Source organism: Periophthalmus magnuspinnatus, chromosome 11 (assembly GCF_009829125.3).
Source record: "Periophthalmus magnuspinnatus isolate fPerMag1 chromosome 11, fPerMag1.2.pri, whole genome shotgun sequence".
NCBI classification, from domain to species: Eukaryota; Metazoa; Chordata; class Actinopteri; order Gobiiformes; family Gobiidae; genus Periophthalmus; species Periophthalmus magnuspinnatus.
Genome location: NC_047136.2, coordinates 27,664,843 through 27,690,343, shown reverse-complemented (window position 1 = coordinate 27,690,343; position 25,501 = coordinate 27,664,843). Strand labels below are relative to the sequence as shown.

Sequence of the window (25,501 nt, the reverse complement as noted above, 5' to 3'; positions counted from 1 at the left end):
TGCGTCCTGATTGGCTAAGGAACTGTAGACCATTGTCCATCAGTCTCCTCTGTGCCGTGTCTCTTGTACAGCACAGGATGTGTTCAGAGAAATTTACATAAATGTTGGATCGCAGTGTGACTCTGAAGTGCCCACAGTGTCGATGAAACGTTTTGCACCGACAAAGGCGTCTACGAAGGTTTGAACTTTGAACTCTTTGAACTCTTTAAACAAGAGAGAAATGTGAGAAAATGTTAATGTCTGTGTCAGAAGTATATAAAGTGTGTGGTGAGGGGTTTTACAGCTGCAAAACATATAGAATAATTGTAAAAAAGAAAGCTGACTACTTTACTAGCCGGCTCAGAAAGTTTCATAATGTTCATCCATCCATCCATTTTCTTCCGCTTATAAGGGGCCGGGTCACGGGGGCAGCAGTCTAAGCAGGGACTCCCAGACTTCCCTCACCCCAGACACGTCCTCCAGCTCCTCCGGTGGGACCCCAAGGCGTTCCCAGGCCAGCCGGGAGACATAGTCCCTCCAGCGTGTCCTGGGTCTTCCCCGGGGCCTTCTCCCGGTGGGACATGCCCAGAACACCTCCCTACGGAGGTGTCCAGGAGGCATCCTGAGCAGATGCCCGAGCCACCTCAGCTGGTTTCTCTCAATGTGTAGGAGCAGCGGCTCTACTCCGAGCTCCTCCCGTGTGACCGAGCTCCTCACCCTATCCCTAAGGGTGCACCCGGCCACCCTGCGGAGGAAACCCATTTCGGCCGCTTGTATCCGCGACCTTGTCCTTTCGGTCATTACCCAAAGCTCATGACCATAGGTGAGGGTAGGAACGTAGATTGACAGGTAAATCGAGAGCTTCGCCTTTGGGCTCAGCTCCTTCTTTACCACAACAGACCGATACAGCGACCGCATCACTGCAGACGCTGCACCGATCCGTCTGTCAATCTCACGCTCCATCCTTCTCCACTTGAGGCAGAGACTCACCACCCACCTGGAGAGGGCAAAACACCTTTTTCCGGTCGAGAACCATGGCCTCGGATTTGGAGGAGCTGATTCTCATCCCAGCCATCATAATGTTTGAACTTTTATTTATACAAAGTCATTCTGTATTTACTTGTGATAAATAACAGTCACATAACACATATGGGTCAGATTTGTCTTATTTTGTTTTAGTTTGAAGAAAATAATGTTTTCTGTCTCTGCACTGGTATCGGTAGATATCAGTTTTCAGCAGATACTTAGAGTCACAATCAAAATCAGTATCAGAACACAAAAGGCTGGATTGGTGCATCTCTAGTTATCAGAATATTAAAATGGTATGTGGTAAATGGTCACATTTCTATGTAGCATTTTTCTACCTTCAAGATACTCAAAGCACTTTACATCAAGGAACCACTCACACATTCACACACCAGTGTCTTTCCCAATGACTGTATTCATTTGAGGGAGCTAAAATTGTACCGTCAACCTCTCTACTAATGATATTTATGCCGAGAGCAGGATTCTAACCGCCGATCTTTGGATCAACGGACAAACGCTCTACCAACTGAGCTACTGTCACCCCTGAAAAGTCATGTAAACACTGGGGGTAATCTGTTTTCTTTATGATTCCTCAGACCTGTGCAGGTTTTGACGAGGAAAAGTATGTAAACAATGGCAAAAATCTAAGTGAAAATGTTAAAGATTGACGTTACAGATTTTTAAACCCTAAAAATCAACACGTCACTAGGTGTTTCTTTCGGGCATAAACACCAAAAATCTGATCAAATTATCAGTTTATTCTAGATGCTGCTTACCAAATACCAAAGCTTTATAGTCTAGAGGTTTATAGTAAAGATCAAATTCATCAATACCATTACATAACCTGTAGGATACATAAACAGCATGTGTGCGTTGCCTCCGGGCTGCTCAGGTAATGACAAGGCTTTGCACATGTCATCACCACAGGCAAACCTGGCTAACATGCGCTCTGAAGTTTCACGTGATTATCAAATGCACTTTTCATCACCAAACAAGCTACCTTTTCCCCATGTGCTGTTGATAATTATAAGCAGAATTACATAGACGCAGCACATGTCATTAGGAGACACAGTAAAACAAAAAGCAGGAGGGTTGGGGCGCCCGAAGGTGGGGGCCCGGAGACTTCATCCATGGTCTTAAAGTGTTGGTAGTAAAACATAGTCACCACCTCTTGAAGGGCCAGGAGCCAATGAGAAAGCATGGAAGAAACTTTTATGTGGTCCTTGAAACGCTTGAGCATCCCGCGTGCCGTTGCTCTTGGTCAGTCCTCACCATGCGCAGGTAGGACCAGCTTCAAGGGGGACTGTGTGAACTGTAGCTGTCTCTGCTCCAGCATCTTATCCCACCCCGAGTGAGTGAGTGTGTCCTGGGTCCCACACGGAGGGGCGCAATCATGGCCTCCTACTGCTCGCATCTGACCAGGTAATGAGGAATGTCGGATTTTAACTTTCAGCGCAGGTGCAATGGATTTATTGTGAGTTTCAGTAGAACGTTATAGTACATCCGTTTGCCTATAGGGCTTTTCTCACAAATGCTGGTACACAGTGGAAGAAGCAGCCAAGTGTTAATAATATTGAAGGAGATCCATATTCCTCGGACATCTTTGGCTTAGGTGAGACAATTTAGGTAGCGTATAAAAAACTCAGTTTATTCCCTCAAGGTTGAAGTGCTGCACTGTACTATTCTGTGTTCTAATAAAATATAGCCTTAACAGTTAATGGATCTTTTCAAACCAACAAAACCATACCAATGTCAAGTACAGTAATATGTAAACTTTAACAGCCTTAACTATAACTGAGCAAAGCTTTTGTTTTCATTTGAAACCACAAAAGCCTTTTAGAGTGATAACGGTTTGTTTGGGAAATCCCACTAAATGATGATGATTGCCATGACTTCATACCGTAGTGATTTATGACTCTCCTGGAGTTGAAGTGTTTTGGGAAATACCTTATGCTCTGATGCTAAATGAGTATGTAGTGAGATGATTTTTGAACTGTGACAGCATTAATAACAGTATTCATGCTTGTCTTTTTAGTCAGAGAGTTTATGGGCTGATACACAACAAGTTTGTGTAAATGCAGCACTTAGTTTCTCAGCACGGCTGTGTGCTGCTGCTCTGTCATTTGGAGCACAGCATCGCTGAGCTTTTTCATCTTTGAATATAACATATCCAGTGATGACATGGTAGAGTCAAATAGTGAAGCTCTTCATCTCCTTCAGTAGTGCTGGATTTGGGTGGTGTCAGGTTTGAAGAACAGTGAGCAACAGCACGTTGGTCAAAGTTCTTCAAATGAGAAGGTATCAGGTTCAACACTCATTCAGCGCTCATGCTGACTTTGTGTCCCCTGAATAAAATGTCAAACATAAATCAGTAGGCAATTAAAACTGAAAAGGAGTTCCAAGTTCTGGTCCCTCTTTGGCAAAGATTCAGGAAAAGTATGACATTGGAAATGTTATGTTGGCTTAAATTATTTGGTTGTAAAGTAAATACTGGAGCGTTAGGTGATATGTGACTGTGAGGATGACTTGATGATGCTGAGTACACCATGCCCTGGGCCCAACCACCAACTGCAATTGTCTATAGGCTATAGAGCAGGGTTGCCCAAAGGTTTTTCCTTGGCGAGTAAAAATGAATGTGCATTAGCAGGTTAAGGGCCAAACCTAATGACAGTTTGTTCATAAAAAAATGTTCTTCTGCAAAGAAATGTTTGACTAGATTGACTTTAAATAATAGAAAACAGACAGGATTGGCCTCCTTCCCATCTCCTGACAGTCTTATCAATGCAAAATTGAATCAAAATAGATTCTTCTTAAAAGCTCAGAGCCCTCACGCAGGCCAAATTAGACCTCCCAGAGGGCCAAGTTTGGCTGCGGGCCTCACTTTGGGGACCGCTGCTATAGAAAGAGTGTGACTGACACCAGTAACAACATCTTTGAGATTGAACTACACCTTTGAGATGGAGCTGTGCTGTTTACTTATTTCCAGACCTCTGCTGTTTTGAGGCTTCTCCTTTTATAATTAGTGCAGCAGTTATGCCAGTGCTGCCTAAATAACTCAGATCTATCTTTACTTTGACTTGACACGTAGTATTAAAGTCACTGACCCTCACAGTTCAGTTCATCTTTACTTTGTGACGGCATCAATCAAAGGTGAAGATGGGCTGGTGTCCCTGACAGCGTGTCCCTGCAGGCCTCAGGTCTTGAAGGACATAATGTTCGGGCTGTAGAAAGACTCTTGACTTGGCAATTTGTCATTCCAGTTGTGTGTTCATCTGTGTGTACATAGAAAGAGAGAAAGTGCCAGCATCTTAAGTTTCTCAAGATTATCTGGTATTAAAATTGGTTTAGTTTGTTCACAAGAAGCAGAAGTTTGGACACAGAGAGCAGAAGAATAATGAACCTATGGCAGAGGAATACAATTTGGTGGCTGCATTGGCTAGCTAAATACAATTAGACCAAAACAATGGTTCTAAACAGTTGAAAGTAAATTATTTTTGTCCCACAATATTGCAAGCAAGCTAAATTAAAATCCAGATATTTACAATAAAACTGAAACAATGGTAAACCAGGACATATTAACAGAATAGGTAGCATCATAAAAAGCATAAACAACATAATAATAAGAATGCTCTTTATATGTAAGTAAAGTAATATTTTAAGAATAATGTGAAAGTGTACTCTAAACAGTTTAGCTTAGTCAACTAATGGGACTAAACCAGGACCAGAAGTGTGATTGCGCAGCGTGTACACATGCTAGCAACATTCTGCTATGTTTAGGGCTATTGATATTAGTAGGACATAAGTGTCATGTGCCAGTGGATAAAATGTTACTTTTCCATTGAAGCAGTGCAGTCTTCCCATAACATTTTACACGTTTCCTTTGTTGTCCCTGTAAAATTCAAAGTAAGTTGTTTAGTTAACTTGCAAAATGCCACTTGTTGACCTTCGACCTTGAAACCTGTTTTGACTAACTTAGCTTTAGCCTTGTTGTTTACGCTTTACACTTTGACATGCTTCACAAAACAGTATGTATTTTCCTTTGTTCAATTCCTCCCAAGGACAAAATTCTTCTCTGTCGTGTATGTGATGATTTATTGATTTTAGCCACAAACGGTGTAATTGTTGACTCAATGTTTTTCATTCTCCCACAGAAATGTCCAGCCGTGCTACCTGCGTGTCTGCTGGGCTCTGCTGTCCCTCGTCCTCTCGACAGCTCTTGGACGTAAGTTGATGCAGATTAAATATGGCGTGCCCGGTGAAGCCCGCTCCAGCCGCCTTTTATTATGGCTCTATTTGGTGTGTAAATACACTCTATGGTCACATGGGTTCATATGGAAGCCTGCATGTTGACTTTAGTTAGGTCAGGATTATTTTGGTACAAAGTAATATCCACTACAAACAGAGGCACCTCTCTGGCTTTGTGCAGTGGTAAAAGAAAATGATTAGTACATGTTTATTTATGATTTTACAAAGAAAACAGCAGATAAATCTATGACCTTATGCCTATTTACTTTACTTTCATGTTACTATTATTATTAACTGTAGTAATAAGGTATTTTTTTATTTTACTTTTACTATTTTAGTTAAAACTCCAGTATGTCACTTTTTAGCCAATAATACACTAAAATAGAAGCACGTGTTTTTTTTTTTTGTTTTTTTTTTTTTTTGTTTTCTTCTTTTTGTCCTTACTGTGAGCAGGCTTCTATTTCCACCGACCTGGCTTATTTCTATGGAAACGTTGTTCCTTTGGGTATCATTTTCCACATTATGGCATAAAATTCATCTATCCCCACAAAGTTTCATACTGTACCTTTAAATTCCAGTCATTTTTCATAAATTCTTAAGTAACATTAACCACTATTACTGAGAGATGGTCTGATTTTTCTGAGCTGATTTGTGATATTTGTATTATTAAGTCACAGTAAATTAAACAAATTATCTTTTCACTTCATAAATAAATTATATATTATGATTTTTTAATAAAACCAGATTTTCGGTATCTTACCTATAGAGGAATCGATATATATCGGCCATCCCTAACAGCTAGCGCCATAAACACAGAAGTGCACAGGTACAGCAGGTACAGTGCATGTGTGCGTCGCCCCCTCTGTGACACACACGTGCCGCTGCATGTGACATCTTAATAGTGGTTGTTCTTTCGTTCATTGCACTAATGAGTAAAGCTTAATGCGTAATGCTGGAGCAGGCATTAACTTTAACAACTTGAGGTCTACGTGCACAGTCAGATAAGTGTTTAGTGGTAGTAAATATGGGATTATAAATACCGTCTCACCACTTGGGCTCATTTCTCAGCAGTAATGTGGCTTTGAGAAGGGCTTCCAGATGTGCCCCGTGGTAAAGAGCTGACTCAGGGCAGAGTGGGGAGCCCTTGGGTGTCACCAGGCCTGTGTGATGTTCTAAAGGCTTTTCCCATTTAGCTCTCCATTTCAGCTGGGCAAGTGCAGAGACCCCTCCTGACACAATGTGGAATTGGTTTGGCCCTGGTTATTCGGCGCGTGACACATAGTTTAAAGCAGATCTATTATGAAAAATGGACTTTTCACAGCTTTTAACCATGTTATAGTTGTTTCTCCCCACCATTTACTCGCTCCAAGTTGTATTTGGAGTGATTCCTGCATGTTTGAGCAATCTTTAATCGCTTATTTTCAAGATGTCATACTGTCAATCAATCCCTGTTTTCACTACAGATTATGGCTGTAGAGCAGACACAATCAAAACAGGGCTTTTTAAAAATTATTATTATTATTTTATTTTTTTTTTATTAAGTTACAGTATTTTATAGCATATTTTAAATCGACAAAATTCAGATTAATATAAATGCATTTACTGTCTTCTCATAACAACAAACTAACCTGGAATTGTGAACTTTTCTCAAACTTGCATAACAAATTCACTTTAGAGTTATTTATTTATTTTATTTTTATTTTTTAACCAATTTCCAGTAGGCTATGCTTTGTGACAGCAGAAAACAACTATGAAAAACATATCTTCAAATCTGTTTCTTTGTTTATCTGTTCCATGTTTCATATGTATAGCTTTATTGTATTTAATAGATTTTTGGTTATACAGTGCCTCAGTTGGTAGAGCATTTCTCCACTGATCTGAAGGTTGGCAGTTCACGACATAAACATCATTGGTTGAGCGGTTAGACCCACTGACTCCCAGGTTGGCGGTGCAATTCCAGCTCTCACAGATGAATGATGTTGTTGTGTCCTTGGGCAAGACACGGGAGGATGAATGTGTGTGTGAATGGGTGAGTGGTTCCTTGATGTAAAGCGCTTTGAAGGTGGAAAACGCTATATGAAAATGTGACCATTTACCAACAGTATAAACCAGCTGGAGAGGTTATGCAACATTACTTTTTCCTTTTGTGTGATAATGAAATGCATACAACTCCCACTTGACAATGTGAGAAGCTAGCTGTGCTAATTAACAAAAGTTCAGGTCTTATGGATGTGGTTTGGAGTGGCTTTTTGTGTCACTACATTTGCACCAAACAAGTACAGACAGTGATTTGCTGCACTGACCTTCTGATGACTTATAGCCTTTATGAGTGTGGAGCCATGCAACATTAGGCACTGTATTAAAATGCATTGCGCTTCCATCACAGCTGACATATTTAGTTCAAAGTTCAAAACAACAAGTACTATTTCTTGGCTTATCTTTTGTTATTATATGTTCTATAATATGCTAAATTTACTCTTGCAAGCTTTAAGTCATGTTATAATTGTTACCTCATCAAAAACATACCTGGTGTTGAGCTTTGTTTCATTCACAATAATTATGCGTAATTGTCTACATCTTCACAGCTCAAAATGCTCTGTTCCATCTTGTGATGTCATGAAGCAGTAGTTTTCAAGTTAAAAGGTAACTTTCAGCTTTTGTTTAGTAGACACATTACCCAAACAATTCCACTGAAGGTGTATGGAGTTTAAAAACATAGTGGACAACTTCCTCTATCACCACATGATATCACAAGGTGGAACAGAGTGTTTTCCCTAAATATGCAGGGCTTGTCATGTGTAACTGAAACAAAACACAACTCCAGGTCTGTTTGTGATGAGGAAACAACATTAGAACATAGATCAGAAAATAGCATAATATAAATAAATAATAAAAATGACAAAAAGATAAATAACGTGATATAGACCCTATAATAACACAATGTACTGTTGCTAGTTTTAGCTGACTGAAGACATCACTTTTCCATTGTCATCTTGAGGATCCAGCCTATTCTAAAGAGGTCACTGTTTCATTCATTGCATTTTTTTGTGTCTTTTCAGAACTAGACCTAAACCGACTCGATGGTGATACCGTCTGCCCACCAATCAGGAGCGGACAAGATGACCTTCCAGGTAAAAGCTCACTTTTCTTCACAGAATGCTAAAAAAAAAAAAACACAAACGTAAGTCACACACTAAAACTCTAAAGAGAAAACAGCCCCAAGGGAGAACACTGAGTTTAATTAGTTAAACAGGGTGGGCTGCAGAATGCCTCAAGACACTTTAGCATTTCAAATGAGCCAAATAAAATGTTCCACTGGTGCTTTACACAATCTCACTAAGAGCACTTCAAACTCAGCAAGATTGTAATAGCTCTTGTTTACTCTAAGCCACATCTGCGTACACGGTGCTTCGCGGTTAAGTGGACTGATGTTTTGGGGAGGTAGTTCATTTCAGGTGGCGTCCAACATAAACGTACTTCTGTCTTGAATTAATTAGCCAGGGTTAAATTGGCTTCTGCAAATACAACTGGCTGATTAACCCATTTGGTAGCCAGGTGCAAAAGGGCTGTTTATCATAGTGTGCCCCCTGGTGGAAAAAACTAAACAGCAAGTCATAAAACTGAACCAAAACCAACAAAAACAGTGAGGCGTAGATTAACAAAATTGACATAGAAACACTTACACAATTTGGCAATTAAACATTTAAACTGTTGCTGGCATGCACAAACAAAAGCTGCCCTTCACTGTTTTAATACCCAGCATGCCGTGTTCCACAGTTGACATTAGTTAAATTTGACTGTGTGAGCAGAGAAACCTAATTCAAACCAATAGCTCCAACAGTCCTGGGTTTTCTATCTAAGTGGTAGTGATGAATATGCTTTTGAATCCTATTGTTTTGACTATGGCATTTTGACGTTGCTAGTCACTAGAAATAGCTTCAGCCATTGCATTGTATGAACTTTCTATTATTAACTAATCTAAGAAACTCTGTTGAGCTCAAATGAATTGGTGTTTTTTGTAGGTTTTGATTTGATCACACAGTTCCAGCTGGATGTCATCCCCCTGAAAGGTGTGAGGAAAGTGGATGGTTCTATGTCTCATCAGGTGGCCTACCGCCTGGACAGAGAGGCCAACTTCCAGATTCCAACTATGTAAGTACAGTCAGAACATACAACCATGTAAGTACAATCGGATCATACAACCATGTAAGTACAATCAGAACATACAACCACGTACATACAGCCAGAGCATTCAACCATGTAAGTACAGTCAGAACATACAGCCATGTAAGTACAATCACAGCATACAACCATATAAGGACACTCAGCATACAACTGTGTAAGTACAATCAGAACATACAACCATATAAGTACAATCACAGCATACAACCAAGTAAATACAGTCAGAACATACAACCATGTAAGTACAATCAGAGCATTCAACCATGTCAGGGCAGTCAGCATACTACCCTGTAAGTACTGTAAGTACAGTCAAACCATACAACCATGTAAGTAGTCAGAGCATACATCCATGTAAGTACAATCAGAGCATACATCTATGCAAGTACAGTCAGAACATACAACCATGCAAGTACAGTAGTACAGTAAAAGTATACTACCATATAAGTACAGTCAGAGCCTTCCAAACATAAACTCGTTCACAGACCGGCAGCAGGGCTCCACGCTGCAGGTGTGGCGTTATTAGAAGTCCAACACAGATGTTACTGCATGGACCAGAACATGTAATTGTCAGAAAAACACATGTCTGAGCAGATTGTACATACTTGTTATTATAGTTATTGAGAGTTTTTTGTGTTTTCTATCTGCAGTTTTATTTGTATCTCATTTTCAAATGTTTATCTAAAAGTGTTCTGTGTAATGTTTTTGGCGGTGGGTTCGCCATCTGCTTTTCTGTATAGAAATGTTCCTGCACCTTGTTTTAGCAACACAAATACACCTATAATTGAATCAAGTATAATGTCATACTGTGGAACATTCCCAGCAAAGCAATATCTTTACAGAAACAAGGAGGTTTTGCACCCTCCACCGGAAATGTTACATAGTGCATAGTCAACTTTAATTTTAAATAAAGAATTAAATAGATTCATGACATGAAAAATGTCAATCAATGAAATATTAGCTAAAGCTATTAGGCTGAGCTAGTACCCGAGGGTCAAAAATAAACAGCACAGGTTTTTTTTGTTTAGCTTGCTATCATGTTATAACACTGTTCCCTCATCAGAAACATGCCTGAAGAGGTTTTTGATTTCATTCATGCATGTTTGAGTAATTTTGCTATCTCTCCCGGGACCCTCCTTACAGTTAGGTGTAAGATTCTCTCCAATGATCAGCTCACAAGCCTACGTCACCATAGCTCCCACACAACAATTCTCCATAAATATTCAAAAGGCTAATACAAAACTGTACAGCACAACTTGACAAACCTGATGCTATGTGCAGTAGTTTCATTAGCAGGTGTTGTGTTGATGCTCTGAAGGGGGAGTGACTTGGAGTGGGGAGCAAAGGGAGGGTAGACTCAGAGTGTCAAAACGAAAGTGAAACCTATAAAACATGTGAATACATCTAACATTTTCAAAACAATAAAAGGTAAGACGGTGATCTAAATATGTTACGTGTTAGCAAATACTACTCCATAGAAGTAAAATACCCCAAAGACTAAATTTTGAACATTAAAGTAGGTGTCCCATAACTTTTTGAATGTTAAACAAAATACAAAATCCTGCAAATGAAAAATGAACATAGCCATTTTTTTAAACATGTGTGATGATGATACAATGTTTTAATTAAAAGCTATTTAGAAACAAAACCTTTTCTACCACTGAAAGCTGCTGTTATATCAATAACGCAAGACTCATATGAGACTGAATGAGATTTAATGCTCAGATTAACTCCTCATTTCCTGAACATCACCAGATATCCCCAGCTTTTACTCACTTTTGACTAATCCCTGCACTGTTCTCACCCATGCTGTTACATAAGCCCCTGGCAGCAGCACTATCACTGTGAATGTCCTCCCTCTACCTCAGGGCTCTAAACACCACATGCTTCACACTTTCTCACCTCCGGACGAAGCTGCCGAAAGCTCCTCCGTGGTTTTATTGGCTAACAGGAAACTTTTTCTTTATGGCCTCACCTTGATCGTTTACAACACGGTAAAAGTCCGGCTGCAGCGCGTATCTATGAAGGAGACACCCGCTGAGAATGGGGCTTGTTAAAATGCACATAGTATCAAACAGAGAGCTCTAAGCAGGAGGACTGGAGGGCTGGTGCAGACTGTAGTAGATTTAAAAAACCTGTGTGTAGCGTGTGCTCTTACAGTTTTAAATAGTTGCTAAAATCACAAATGAACATGGGTTGCCAGTGCCTTAACCTGCAGATAGAGGACACATATAAGATTTCTTCATATTCAGCATATGGACAACATAAACTGTGCTACAGACGCTGCACTAACACTGATTAATGATGCAGGTGCTGGGGTTTAGGTAGTGAGGATTCAGGACAGGGAGAGGCCTTTTAGGTTTAAGCCAACTGGATTTGAGCATTGAAACTGGCAACTCAAATGCTTTCTCATTGAATCATCAGCTTAAGAACCAAAACATCAAGTTATAACATAAACAACATGGCCTTTCTGTCCATTGTTTTTTGTAGTTAAGAATTAATCTGCAATATTATTATCAGTAAAAGCTACATTTGATTTGAATGTGCCAACCTTTTATCTGGCAACGCTCGTGTCAAAGTTTAAGAAATTTAAAATCAATACAGTTTCTTTGAAGAGCTTGTGCCTAACTTTTAACATTACAACAAATGTGTACTTTTTCTATCTACTATTTTTAAAAGTTGAAGACTGATGCTTTACAAAAAGACATTGAGCATTGATACTGCAGAGAAAGAATTGTTTAATAACTTTGAATCTTTGAATCTGTTTGTCCTTGGCCGTGTCCAGGGCTGGATGTCATTTGTATCCCTCACAGCTCATTACTCTTTTGGACACTCCTACAAAAATACAACACCAACATTCTAAAATACTTGGTGCGTTTGTGGAGAGCTGAGAACATTTTCTGGTCAGTGAACAGAGCTCTGATCCTTTTGATATGAATGAAGAGCGGATGTTTTTGTGTGTAATTATCCATTCAATTGAATTGGCAGAACTAGAGATGCAAAATTCAGCCTTTTCACTCCAGAAATTGAGATGAGACTCTGCAGGCACCGATACCAACCCCATACCAGTGCACATCTGTAAAACAAACACTATACACCGTCATGCTTACATATACATAGAGTCATTATATTTATCATTCACCCTCAAACTGCACTGTGCACTAAAGGTCAATGCATTAAAACATATGAGAGGTTCAACAGAAACAGCAGCCTCGAGTTCGTCTTTTATAGTAATACACTAATTAGTTCATTTGTACTTATTCATGCATTTTTCTTGTTTTTATTCTATATAGGCCTGTTAAGATAATTAATTACAACTCTTAAGCTCATTAATTACCACTGTTAAGATCCATAATTACCACTGTTAATATCATTCATTACTACTGTCAATATGATTAATTACTACTATTAAGATAATTAATTACTACTTAATTACCACTAATCTGTCATTCAGTATATAAAGGATGTAACACTATTTTTTGGGGCTCAGTATTTATTAGGTGTACTTTTTCTTTGCACTGACTGAAAACTTTTTCAAAATTTTTTGTCATGAATAATTAAATTGTACAATGTTTAAAAAAAATGAACATATACAAATCTTGAATAATACAAACCAACTGCTTTAATGTTTAATCTGCTGTTTATTTATTGCAGCTGTTTTTTTTTTTTATTATTCATTTGGCTTTATTCTGTGTCATGTTTATGTTTGATTCTCTGTTGATTAATGACTCCGTTGATTCCAGGCTGAACTTCCCCCGCGGTTTCCCTGATGAATATTCCTTCATGGTGACGTTCCGTATGATTAAGAACACGGTGAGCAAAGTGTGGAACGTGTGGCAGATCGTGGATGAAGACGGATACAAGCAGGCGGGTCTGCGTCTGAATGGGGACCAGCAAGCCCTGGAGTACTTCCTGATGGGCGCTGATGGGACCCTCCAGACCGTCACCTTCCCCGGGCTCTCTGTGCTCTTTAACACCCGCTGGCACAAGGTCATGATCGGAGTGGAGCGCGAGCAGGTCACCCTCTATGTGGACTGCCAGCCCGTGGACAGGAAGCCCATAAAAGGCAAGGGCCCCATCAATACAGAGGGGGACACTCTGATTGGACGGCTGGACTCAGACCCGGAGGCGTCAGTAGTGGTAAGACTTTTAGTGAGATTAAAATATGTTGGTTGAAGATTTCTTTTCAACGCAAAAAAGCAACATATACAAAGCCGGACATGATGTTTTGACTCCAGTTTGTACAGTGTAGATCTGATTCCTACAGATATGAAGACATAGAATTGGGATGTTGAGATGCTAATATTAGTTATGAAAAATATAATACAAATATGATTGAATTGCTATAAGAATTCATGCTCTCCCTAGTTCTGTTTATGTAATTATAATTTATTTTTTTTAAATCACATGCTGTCAGTATGATTCCTGTTGACTTTGGTTTGAGACAGTGTTTTGGAGGTGAGTAACAGCAGCTGTATTAAACCCTGTCCATGTTAAACCTGTACACACAAACACATCGGGCTTTATGTGAGTGCTGAGCTCTGCTATAATCCTAAAGTGCTGCTGCCACAGCAAAGCTGCTCAGCTGGGCTCCTGCAGAAAAATGTAATCCCTGCACAAAATGGCATTGGTGGAAAAAATCAGGATCAACAAGGCACAATTCAACAGGGCTAGAGGAGCTTCACCGTGGCAACACACTTTTCATTTAAATATGGTGAATGTGCTGTGTGCAGTAACACTGGCTTATCTTTACAGTTTGAGCTGCAGTGGATGTTGATTCACTGTGATCCAAAGAGAGCCCAGAGAGAGAGCTGCAATGAGCTACCTGCCACCGAGGTACAGTAAAGACTGGGTCTGCTCAGCCTCTGCCAGGACATGCACCATGTGTGAGGTTACAGGGGCAGAGGAAAGAACGTAACACGCCAAATTAGACACTCATCTAAAATGTCATGACATTCCCAAACACCAAAAGTACACAGTAAACAGTCTTGGAGGTGATTCACTCAGGCTGATCTCATGACTATTTTACACCACGGTTTATGAGGGAAAACACGATTGTTAGCTAATTGGCACTCCTGACAAATAAAAAGGAAATGTGCAACAGCCAAAGCCACACGTTAGGAGAGGGATAGACAATAAAACAGCAAGCACCTCTAGTGGCCATGACATGGAATGATATTGGTATGGTCATCCCAAACAATAATAAATGTCAGTTACTGTGCATTATGTTTGTGGTATTGGTCAATGTTCTTGTTAATAGGATTTTAAAGATTAAAGTGATGATTTAACTTGAATGAGCTTTGGTTTGTAAATCTGAAACATTAATAAGAAGTCACCAGAGCAGTATACGCCTGTTCTATGATGTATTTTTCCACATGATAAACAGTATTCCCAGCTGTTGTAGATCCTTGCTGGCCTGGTGCACTCTATCAGACCTCAGGCTAACACTGCATCCCCCTGCAGTGGGACCAGTGACAGCATGATGCTCACTGGAGCACCCATGGGACCTGAGCACCCTGCGTTCTGTTTTGACTGCGGTGAAGGTGGTGTGGGGACTGTCACTAACTCTTCTCTTCTTATTTCTCCTGCTTCTGCAGATGTATGCCAATGCTGAGGTATTTACACTCTTTATGCTTTGACGTTTAAAACAATAATCTACTCGAGTGCAGACTTGGCCTCATTTCTCTGTGCTTTATGCTAATGCTAATGCTAATGTTGGTTATGACTTTGACCTGCATGGTCAGTAATAGGGTCACTATAATCATCTGTACTTTCATCTTATTTGATATAAATTCATACTCTTTACTTAAGCAGTAACGTGTTGCAAAAGAAAAGCGGATTGCAACTAAACTCACATAATACAGTCAATATTTTTTGAAAGATGTTTGCTCACTTGTCCTTTCCTCTCTCAGCCTGACAAATCAATGCAAGGTCCACCTGGTGTCCCGGGCCCTGAGGGCCCCCGGGGGCCCGCTGGAGAGGACGGCAGGGATGGAAGAGATGTAAGAGCTAACTTTATATACAAGTGTTGGATCTGTAGATTGTAAAATAGCATTAACTCATCTGGTCTGTTGTGTTTCAGGGTCTTCCTGGTTCTACTGGCATCCCGGGGTCACCTGTGAGTACAGTCTGGTAGAGCAAGTTTACCTACAAACACAAAGAATAAGTAATAATGTTCCTGTTGTAACAGTTTATCCACAGGATAACAGGCACAGCAGCCCCATTGTGGAAGCTAGTGGTTGTCATTAAGAACTTAACCTCTAAACATGAAGCTCTTTTACGTGGTGCAAAAGTCCGTAAAACAAAAGCCTCTTATCTGCATAGCCTTCTTGTTGTGTCAGAAGCTGGAGTTGTTCTATGGTCATTGAATAATGTTGACTGTCACCTTCTCTGTGTCTCTTAGCAACAGTACAAGATGATGCAGGAAGCAGATAAAGCTCTGTGAATAAAGCTCTGTGATCCTCTGTTTCACAGGGCTCCAAAGGAGAGAAGGGCGAGATCGGACTGCCAGGACAAAGAGGGCTCCCAGGCCTCCCCGGACCTATAGTACGACTGAGCACCTGTCACACACAAGAGCACCTGTCACACACAAGAGCACCTGTCTCACACAAGAGCACCTGTCACACACAAGAGCACCTGTCACACACAAGAGCACCTGTCACACACAAGAGCACCTGTCACACCTGTCACACACAAGAGCTCCTGTCACACACAAGAGCACCTGTCACACACAAGAGCACCTGTCACACACAAGAGCACCTGTCACACACAAGAGCACCTGTCACTCCTGTCACACACAAGAGCACCTGTCTCACACAAGAGCACCTGTCACACCTGTCACACCTGTCACACTTGTCACACATGACACATGAGCTTATATTTATGTGTGTCAGTAGTTTGTTGTTTTAAGCATTAGCTGCATTATTAAATATGATTCATTTATTCATTTATGATTCATTTAATAATATGTTTTATAGGGATCTCCAGGTCCCATGGGCCCCAGAGGACCAGTCGGCGAGAGAGTAAGTCAGTCACAAATATTCCCACTTTATTCCAAATCATTTTGAATCAGTCTGACTCTGGTTTGGTCAGAGGTCAATCTGTCTGAATCAAAACAATCTTGTGACTACAATGCCTCCAAAACATTAACACTGGACCATACTTTTTACATGTATGTTTAGACTGAGCTGCGGCTTCTTTATGGTCTTGGTATAAATTGGGGTGGAGTGTTGATTAAATGGTAATAAAGATCAAATGCAGGTGCTTATATCAATGTTCTGATTTTCTCAGGGTCTTCCTGGTTTCCCTGGACCTCCGGGCCCTCCTGTAAGTGCACACATATTCACATTAAACTCTGAAATCATAATGTAGGAGCCAATAAAAAGCTCAATGTTGTGTTATTGCAGGGCCCAGCTACTGAAGGAGCCCCCGTGAGTGTCTGCTGTAGTACATTTGTTCTTATTTGTAGTGTTCCTGTTGTTGTTTTGGACCAGATGTTCTAAAGAGCTTGTGTTCATGTGACCACTAGGGAGCACCGGGCAAACCTGGCATCCCCGGAGACGAAGGAAACATTGGACCAGAGGTGTGTGTAAAGCTCGGTTGTGTGGTGTACCTTTATGATTCTACATGATGGTTTTATTTAAAACATAAATGTGATTGACAGGGTCCTCCTGGGCCAAGAGGGACTGCTGGAGCAGCTGGACCTCCAGGACCTCCAGGTCCCCCAGGGCCAGCAGTAAGACCTAAACTAACCTCCAAACTGGTGTTAGTGTTGTACAAATTACCCTCATCATGTGGGGTGTTTCCACAGGACTTATTTAATACGACTCAGGAACTCATAGAGTGTTTTATTTGTATCTTCTACATCCAAACTGTTGATCTCCAAAATGACTTTTTCATGTCTCTCTTCAGTACACTGTACATTGGTTTGGTTTGTGGTGACTGGAGATCTAAAGCCTGTTTTAGATTCCTTGTGTTGTGTTCTAGGGGCCTGCTGGTGTTGCTCCTGAGGGGAGTGGGGAACCTGTGAGTTTTCTCTTGTTGTTCACCTCCTCATTCTAAGTCCCACATCAGTGACATTATAACCTGCATGACTCCTCGTGCCTTCTGCTCAGTGTAGTTCAAAGTGTATCTGCACTCATGCTTTGTCTCATTAGTGTGTGTGTGTGTGTGTGTGTGTGTTACAGTGTCCTGCCAAATGCCCCGCTGGGCCACAGGGACTTCCTGGGCTTCCAGGGATGAAGGTGAGACGTCATTAAGAAGCCCATACTAATAACACTACCTCTGTGCATACTCATACTTATTTATTGATAAGCTCATGAACTTTACACTAACTCATGGATGAATCATTCACTTCAAAGTGGTAAATAGCTTAGCACTCGTGCCTCACAACAAGGAGGTCCAGGGTTTGATGAACTAACCTAAAATATGCACAGAAGACTAATCTTCTGACAAACCACTGGAGACCATGAACATTCCTGATGTTCTAGTCCTGAAGTGTCCTAAGGGTCTGACTGATACATGAGCACATTCACTTGAAGAACACATTTTATGTTTTCTTGTGGCTTTAATTCACTTTTAAACATACTTTCACTTTGACATAAGTAGATTGTCTAATTTGAAATAATAGCCACATTTGGAAAACACACTTTACAAATAATCCCTCCATTTCCAGTGAGGCTTTAAGGCGTTGCAGCTCCCCCTGCTGTCAGCAGTGAGAATCAACAAATGAAGGAGTAAAGAAACAGATAATAGAGGCTAACAGAGCCATGTGACCACAGAATGAGCCTGGAGATGGTTTATGGGCTCAATAACTGTGTGGAAGTCTGGATTTTTACCTGTGACACAACAGAAATTAAAACAGAGCATTTTTTTTTTGCAATTGTTGTCTTTTAAGGCTACTCATTTTTGACTTTCAGTGTCTCTCACTGAATTATTTTCTTGGAAATCTGTGTGATTTTTAGGGACATAAAGGCACCGCTGGTGAGCCGGGAGTAAATGGAATCACTGGAGAGAAGGTAAGACTGCCACGACACAATCTGAATGACAGTTATTTTTGACTTTTGAAACATTTTTGTCAGAGTAACAATAACACATTTTTTTCATCTCCGCTGTTGTTGTGTATTTTGTGAGCAGAGTAAATAAGAGTGCACAGTCTCATATGATTACACTCATTATTTCATTTGCTGATGTTGTTTTTCCACAGGGAGACACTGGAGCAGATGGTCCTCCAGGACCGCCGGGACGCATGGGGGACGACGTGAGGGACACAGCACACACACACACACACATACACACACCGGGACGCATGGGGGACGACCTGAGGGACACAGCACACACACACACACACATACACACACCGGGACGCATGGGGGACGACCTGAGGGACACAGCACACACACACATACACACACACACATGCACACACACCGGGACGCATGGGGAACGATGTGAGAGACACAGCACACACACATACACACACACCGGGACGCATGGGGGACAACGTGAGGGACAGAGCACACATACACACAGACACACACCGGGACGCATGGGGGACGACCTGAGGGACACAGCACACACACACATACATGCACAGACACACATACACACACATACACACACATACACACACACCGGGACGCATGGGGGATGATGTGAGGGACACAGCACAAACACACATACACACATACACATCTCTTCACCCTCTTCATCATCTTTGTGTATATGTATAATTTTCTAAACATATTAATGTGGGAAATTGTAAACACAGATTACATTCAAATGACTTTCCATCAGCAGTAAACAGGAAATGAACCACAGTAATAATAATGACAATAAAAGTGTTGATAGGATTTTTTAATGTACTGTTGTAAGAAAGTGGTGTTGTAACTGCAGCAGTGTCTGGAGAATTCTCTATTGAGTTTAGCTTTAACTTTTAACAAAATGTCTGCACACTCAACCTCCACAAAAACACAAATGTTTGATATCAAATAGGGAAACACTTCAGATCAACATTTTGGTTGAGCTCATGTGGTCAGTCACTGATGGTACTGGAGCTGGATGAATGTACCAGGGTAAAACAATGCCATGGATTCATTTAGGTTAGAATTTATGTATGTATTTATTTATTTGTTTGTTTGTTTATAACAAGGATATTGCACATTGACCAACAGTACAATTGCAATATGCCGGAGTAAGAGGTTAGTTTAATTTGTTTTTTGCTCTTGTTTTTGTAGGGTGTAAGAGGGCCTATTGGGTTCCCTGGAACTGCTGGAGAAAAAGGAGATAGAGTAAGTTCAAAATGTTACTGCAATAGTGCCTCAAGTCACATTATTAATATATATATTGATAAGATAATTGTCTGCAGGGTCCACCCGGTTTTAACGGCATCCCTGGACCCACAGGCCCACCTGGAGCTCCTGTGAGTAGTCTGACCCTCCAGACTTTGTTGTTTATGATCTTTTGTTTTGTCTGAAGTGAAAGGGTTTGTGATGGATAAGCAGCTGTCTGGATGTAGCTCTAATGAGATTTCTTCTCTCAGGGAGTGGAGGGAATCCGCGGACGTCCAGGGCCAGAGGGACCCAAGGGTGAAGAAGTGAGTTATCTCTCTCACATAGTATATTGCAAAAGCCTTTTAGAGCCATTTTCACATCCTCTTGTTGTTTTGACCAGGGCCCAGTGGGACCTCAGGGAGAGAAGGGACCACAAGGAGATAAAGGAGAATCAGTATGTTACTAGTTTGAGCTGCTTCTAGTACTGTCTCCTTCAAACTGTCTCTTTGGTGTGTAACTGTGTGATATGAACCACAGGGAATGCCGGGCACAGACGGGTTAGATGGACTTCCTGGAGCAGATGGAACTAAGGTACCTTTGTGCAAATCATATTTATACATAGTGAAAGTGTTGAGGAATTTAGCCTTTTCCTCTCATGTTCGTTAGTTTCTGCTAAGAAAAGAATAACCTTGAAACAGAGATAAAGTTCAGAAAGGAATTTACTCAATCAGCCAGTAAAGAGCGATGCTTACACGGACCAAATGTTTACGCCTATACAACAAGTTTTTATACACATACTATAGTGGGAGGCAACCATGGTTTAGACTTAGCGCCTCTTCGTTGGTGCACAGGCCAGGCAGGCCTCTTGGCATGTTGACAGTCTTATCAGGCTGTGACGAGCATCCTTGTTGTCTCTTGCTCCAATTGCTGACACATATTTTGTTGGTCACCAGGGTGACCAGTCATGAGTCAGTACATGCCTATCAATAAGTCATTGCCCTGCTTAGTTATTTGATTAGATTTATAGATAGATGTAGCATATGTTGTGCATGTCCTGAACATATATCTGAGTCCCACAGCTTCGTCTTCTCATGACACTGGTACAATAATGAACTATAGCAATACAATAATAAACTATGCCAAAGCAGAATAGCTAAGCATAGTTATTTTTTCCTAACAAAAGGCACAGTCTTAAAAATTAGATTGAATGATTGAATAAATGAGAATTTAAACATTTGCAGTGGTCCAGTTTAGGAGTACTCTTCACAACTCTATGACCAGAGCTGTGAGATCCCATTATGGTAATACTAACAACACCTAGCATGCCAACAGTGCAGTTCCTGATTATCAAACATAAAACCCTTTCTAAGATGCAGGCAGCACACAGTGGACTTATTTTGACCTCCAGAGCTGCTTATCCAGTATATCTGTGTTTGTACTGGGGCAGGACACATTTTGCTCAAATACAGGGGAAACTCAGGTATAGTGTCATTAATCATGTTTGTAAGTACTGTATATAGACCGAAGTATTCAACAGCTAAATGGGCAAAGCAGGAGCTGTTGGAGAGAACATGATTTCCATGATTTGATTGACACACTGCTCTAAAATAGAAAAGCTCTGGCAATGGTTGGTGCCATTCCATTTAATCGTTGCTTGCTTCATTCTCGCAGACAGACTGTATTTCATAATGGAAAAAAAAATGAATCTTTTATTTATGAATTCCTTCAAGTTCTGTTTCAGTATTAAATAAATTGCTTTGTTTTCTGGGTAGGGAGAGCCTGGTACTCCTGGAGCTGTTGGTATCAGAGGGATTGTGGGTATTCCAGTAAGTCTGTCTGATGTTTACACTAAACCATTATATCTTTGAAATGCTGCCACATTATTGTCTCTTCACCTCTAAATCGGGCTAATATGGTTGTTCCCAGGGACTGCCGGGGAAGCAGGGTGTGATGGGACCCCCTGGGGAGAAGGTGGGTGTAAATATTCACAGAGCTGAGTCTGTCAAACATTGTTTAAAGGCCTAAATCCTGTTGTGGTTCAGGGCGACACCGGGGACGTGGGACCTGTTGGACCTGTGGGACTTCCAGGCAAAACTGTAAGAAAGAAAAAGTTTGCCAGAAGATATATTTTTGAGTCAAGTAGCTTAGTGTGGGTATGTTTCTAACAGGGGGAGGATGGAGACCCTGGAGAGGACGGCAAACCTGGAGAAAAAGGAGCAACTGTGAGAGACAGATCCTGACAGCTCCTGAACTGTTTGAAAAGATTTCTAAACCCTTTTTTTTATTTCTTTTTTCAATCTCTCAGGGAGAAACTGGGAAGCAGGGGCCAGTGGGACCAGCTGGGCCTCCAGGGATTCAGGTCAGTCACTGTTACACTTGATCCTTTTGCAATTTATATTTGATAACAACCAATTTCATACTGTTGAAAAATGGTCTATTTTAGGGACCACAACAAACAATGAACCAGAAGTAGTGTAATGCCTAATAGAGTATGTAGATAGGAGTAAAGCCAAATGTATGTAAATGTACTCCATACAGAGTAGTGTTATAAACGAAACCTCTCAAGTCACGTGTGTTTGTAGGGCGATAAAGGAGAAAAGGGTGCTCTCGGGGAGAAGGGACTTAAAGGACACACTGGACTCAAAGGTGATATGGTAAGAAATGTTTTTATTTGTTTATTATTTATTCATATTTTGGAATCACTGAAGAAATGATGTGTGTCTGTGCAGGGACCAGTTGGCCCAATGGGGCCTAAAGGAAGTATGGTAAGAACACAATGTAACACAATGTAACACAATGTAACACAATCTAACACAACATAACATAGTGTAACACAATGTAACACAATGTAACACAATGCAACACAATGTAACACAATATAACACAACATATCATAGTGTAACACAATATAACACAATGTAACATGATCTAACACAACATATCATAGTGTAACACAATATAACACAATGTAACACAATGTCAGATCAGCCATTTTCGTCAAACTGCAGTGTTCAGAAGTGTTCTCGTGTTGACAGGGGGACACAGGTGTGCCGGGGGATTTGGGAGTGAAGGGAGATCAGGTACGTCACAACATTTATAACTGTTCAAGTCACAAAGCGTCAGAAGGTTTTATTGAGTCTGTTTTGTAGGGGCCACCTGGAGTGACTGGAGTCAAAGGAGAGGTATCACTGCAGTTTGTATTGTGAGAAATAATAGTAAATACAACATTAGATATTCATGTTTGCTTCCTTCAGCGTGGAGAGAAAGGTGCAAGAGGAGCCACAGGAGCAGAGGGCAGACCAGGACAGCCGGGACATGAAGGTCTGACTGGACCAATGGGAGCTCGAGGCTTAGAGGGAGAGCCAGGAGTACCAGGACCCCCCGGACCCAGGGGACTCCCTGTAAGGCTTCACTTTGTTACGTGTTTACATTTTTCAGTATATCCAGGTGGATAAGTGACTTGATGCTTTGGGGAATGTGTGGTCTAATAACCTGCACAATTACTTTTTTACACAGAATCTGATACACTGCAAAAATGATTTCCTTCTAATAAAATCATCCTGTGACACTAAATGTGACTTGATAATTCTGTATCCTGTATTCCTAGGCTATGGACACACGAGGATTTTGCCCAGCTTCGCAGCATGTGACTGCATTCAGTTATCAGCTGTCTGCAGATGCTGCTCATTCAATTCATATTCAAACAATAGAGTGAGCACAGAGGGAAATCACATCTGAGCCACTGCATATCTACATAATAAACAGCAAACTGCTTCTACTGCTCCACTTCTTGTATGGATATGAAGGATATGAAGGAGGAGTGTTAGTGCAGTGTTGAGTATTGTGTTATTTGATTGTAATAGGATTGTGTTGTTCATTTAGGGCCCAAAAGTCAGTGATGAGAAGCTCAAAGAAATGTGTGCTGCTGTTGTGGAAGGTACACTCCTGCACATGTATATGGTTTGTCTGTTTTCAAAAACTGGTGAAAGTCTATTGTCCATCGTCCATCTCTTTGTGCTTTTCTAGAACAACTGTCAGAGTTTAGGAAAGAGCTGCTGAAGAAGCCTGCGGCTCTTGGTGCACCTGGTAGCCCTGGACCAGCGGGTCCTCCTGGACCTCCAGGACCAGCCGGAGCTGTAGGTGCAGCGGGAACCCCAGGGCCTATAGGTCCTAAAGGTCCTCCTGGCTTCTTTGGTCTTCCAGGAGCTCCGGGTAAAAAAGGTCAGTACAACTATTACTGTGCCAACATCAGATCTCATCTATAATCCCAGCTGCAGTGACAGTGTTTGGGCTCCTGTCCCTGGAGCGTCTCCAGATCTGCAACGCTACAAAGAGGAGAGATTAAATAAAGCCTTAGGGGCTGGCAGCACGCCTCCCTCTTCCTCCCTGTCTGAGAGCGGCCCTACTGAGATGTACATTACACAATCACTGATCCACTAAACCAAATCACAATAGACTCATTAAGCATACTAATTACATCCTCATCATTCAGAGTCCACAGCCACTTAACTCTCTGCTTTACAGGTGACACTGGAGACAAGGGAGACAAGGGAGACAGAGGAGAGGATGGAGTTGGAGTTAAAGGTGCACCAGGTGCACCAGGTGCCCCAGGTATGATATATGTCATCGGAAAAACATGGATCTTATATTAGCTGAACAAAGCAAATCATTACTTAAGTCATTCATATGGCCATGTCTGTATGTAACTGTTCTCGTTATATGGTTTGTGTAGGTGCTCCAGGTGCTCCAGGCATCGGTAAAGATGGTAAAGATGGAGAACGCGGTGAGACAGGAAGTCCTGGTGTTCCGGGAGTATCAGGTCCCAGGGGCCCCTCTGGCCCCCCTGGCCTCTGTGACCCCTCCACCTGTATAGCCAGAATTCCTCCTCTGTACATGGTCAGTGGGAAGAAGGCTGCTAGCTACAAAAGCAGAAAGTGACCTGACGGACCTGTCCAATAACTTCAAATCATCCACTTGAGGACGTCTCTGGAAGTCCTCCACTGTTTCCACTGGAATCTCACATGGAAACAGAGACACGGCACAGTTGTACAAACTTGTATAGACTTTTACTGTTTATCTGATGGTGTGTCCTCAAAAAACAGCTGCTACTGGTGTCACAATGTATCTCCGCAGCCGACAACAGGCCCGTAAGAAACAATGGCCTTACAATATAACACAACAATACAAATGTATTTTAAATGTTCCTGACATTATGACCCAATGACTCTCTGCTGCAAGAATGAGCCAGCTTAAGTACTCAATTTAATTTTAAAGATCCATATATCAACAACTGCATATCCACTTCAGTCTACTTTATCAGTGTTATATATTATGTTTATGACTTGTTCAATCTATGCAACAAAGTGTTTACAGAAAGGGACAGTTTTGTGATCAATAAAAACAGCCAGCTCAGTTTTAAAAATCTGTGAATGTGACTTGTGGTGGTATTTGTCATAAAATGATCTTATTATTTGTATCCTTAAAGATGTTTCACTGTTGCCTGGATACGAAGCAGCAGTGTCAACATGATCCACTCGCACAAATACATTGGCAGATCAGAAGTGACCTTTACCGAGCAGCTGGAAGGAGCAGCAGCAGCAGCCCACGGAGCACAGCTTTGATTCAACACAACCACCCAGCACTTTGGCAACTGCCTAAAGCTCAATCTCTTAAAATACTTTTGAGTTTGAAAAGAATGTAGCCGATTAGTTCCTCTACTAGTTCCTCTACGTGGGTGGTTTGGGTAATTTTCAATATCAATCACATGCAATATTACAAAACCAATAGACAGATTTAATGCA

General features: G+C 41.1%; 1 protein-coding gene across 1 annotated transcript; it reads left to right on the top strand.

The window, feature by feature from the left end:
• Positions 1–2,289: 2,289 nt before the first annotated feature.
• On the top strand, positions 2,290–24,939 carry LOC117378350 (collagen alpha-1(IX) chain). The gene is made up of 38 exons (XM_033974937.2): positions 2,290–2,427; positions 5,157–5,227; positions 8,310–8,381; positions 9,273–9,402; positions 13,173–13,569; positions 14,185–14,265; positions 15,027–15,044; positions 15,342–15,431; positions 15,512–15,547; positions 15,904–15,975; positions 16,407–16,451; positions 16,720–16,755; positions 16,836–16,859; positions 16,958–17,011; positions 17,093–17,164; positions 17,416–17,454; positions 17,616–17,672; positions 18,393–18,446; positions 18,635–18,688; positions 19,665–19,718; positions 19,796–19,849; positions 19,970–20,023; positions 20,101–20,154; positions 20,238–20,291; positions 21,473–21,526; positions 21,627–21,671; positions 21,743–21,796; positions 21,869–21,922; positions 22,006–22,059; positions 22,283–22,354; positions 22,430–22,465; positions 22,736–22,780; positions 22,850–22,882; positions 22,955–23,101; positions 23,583–23,637; positions 23,727–23,921; positions 24,225–24,311; positions 24,433–24,939. Exons 1-38 carry the CDS (start codon positions 2,399–2,401, stop codon positions 24,636–24,638), a joined length of 2,838 nt encoding a protein of 945 aa, XP_033830828.1. The 5' UTR covers positions 2,290–2,398; the 3' UTR covers positions 24,639–24,939.
• Positions 24,940–25,501: the final 562 nt, after the last annotated feature.

Bases quoted from the DNA above. Each gene is read 5' to 3' on its own strand.
- LOC117378350 (XM_033974937.2), top strand. From the start codon at position 2,399: ATGGCCTCCTACTGCTCGCATCTGACCAG. The intron at 21,527-21,626 runs GTAAGTCTGTCT...GGTTGTTCCCAG, and splicing joins GAGGGATTGTGGGTATTCCA to GGACTGCCGGGGAAGCAGGG. The intron at 22,355-22,429 runs GTAAGAAATGTT...GTGTCTGTGCAG, and splicing joins CTGGACTCAAAGGTGATATG to GGACCAGTTGGCCCAATGGG.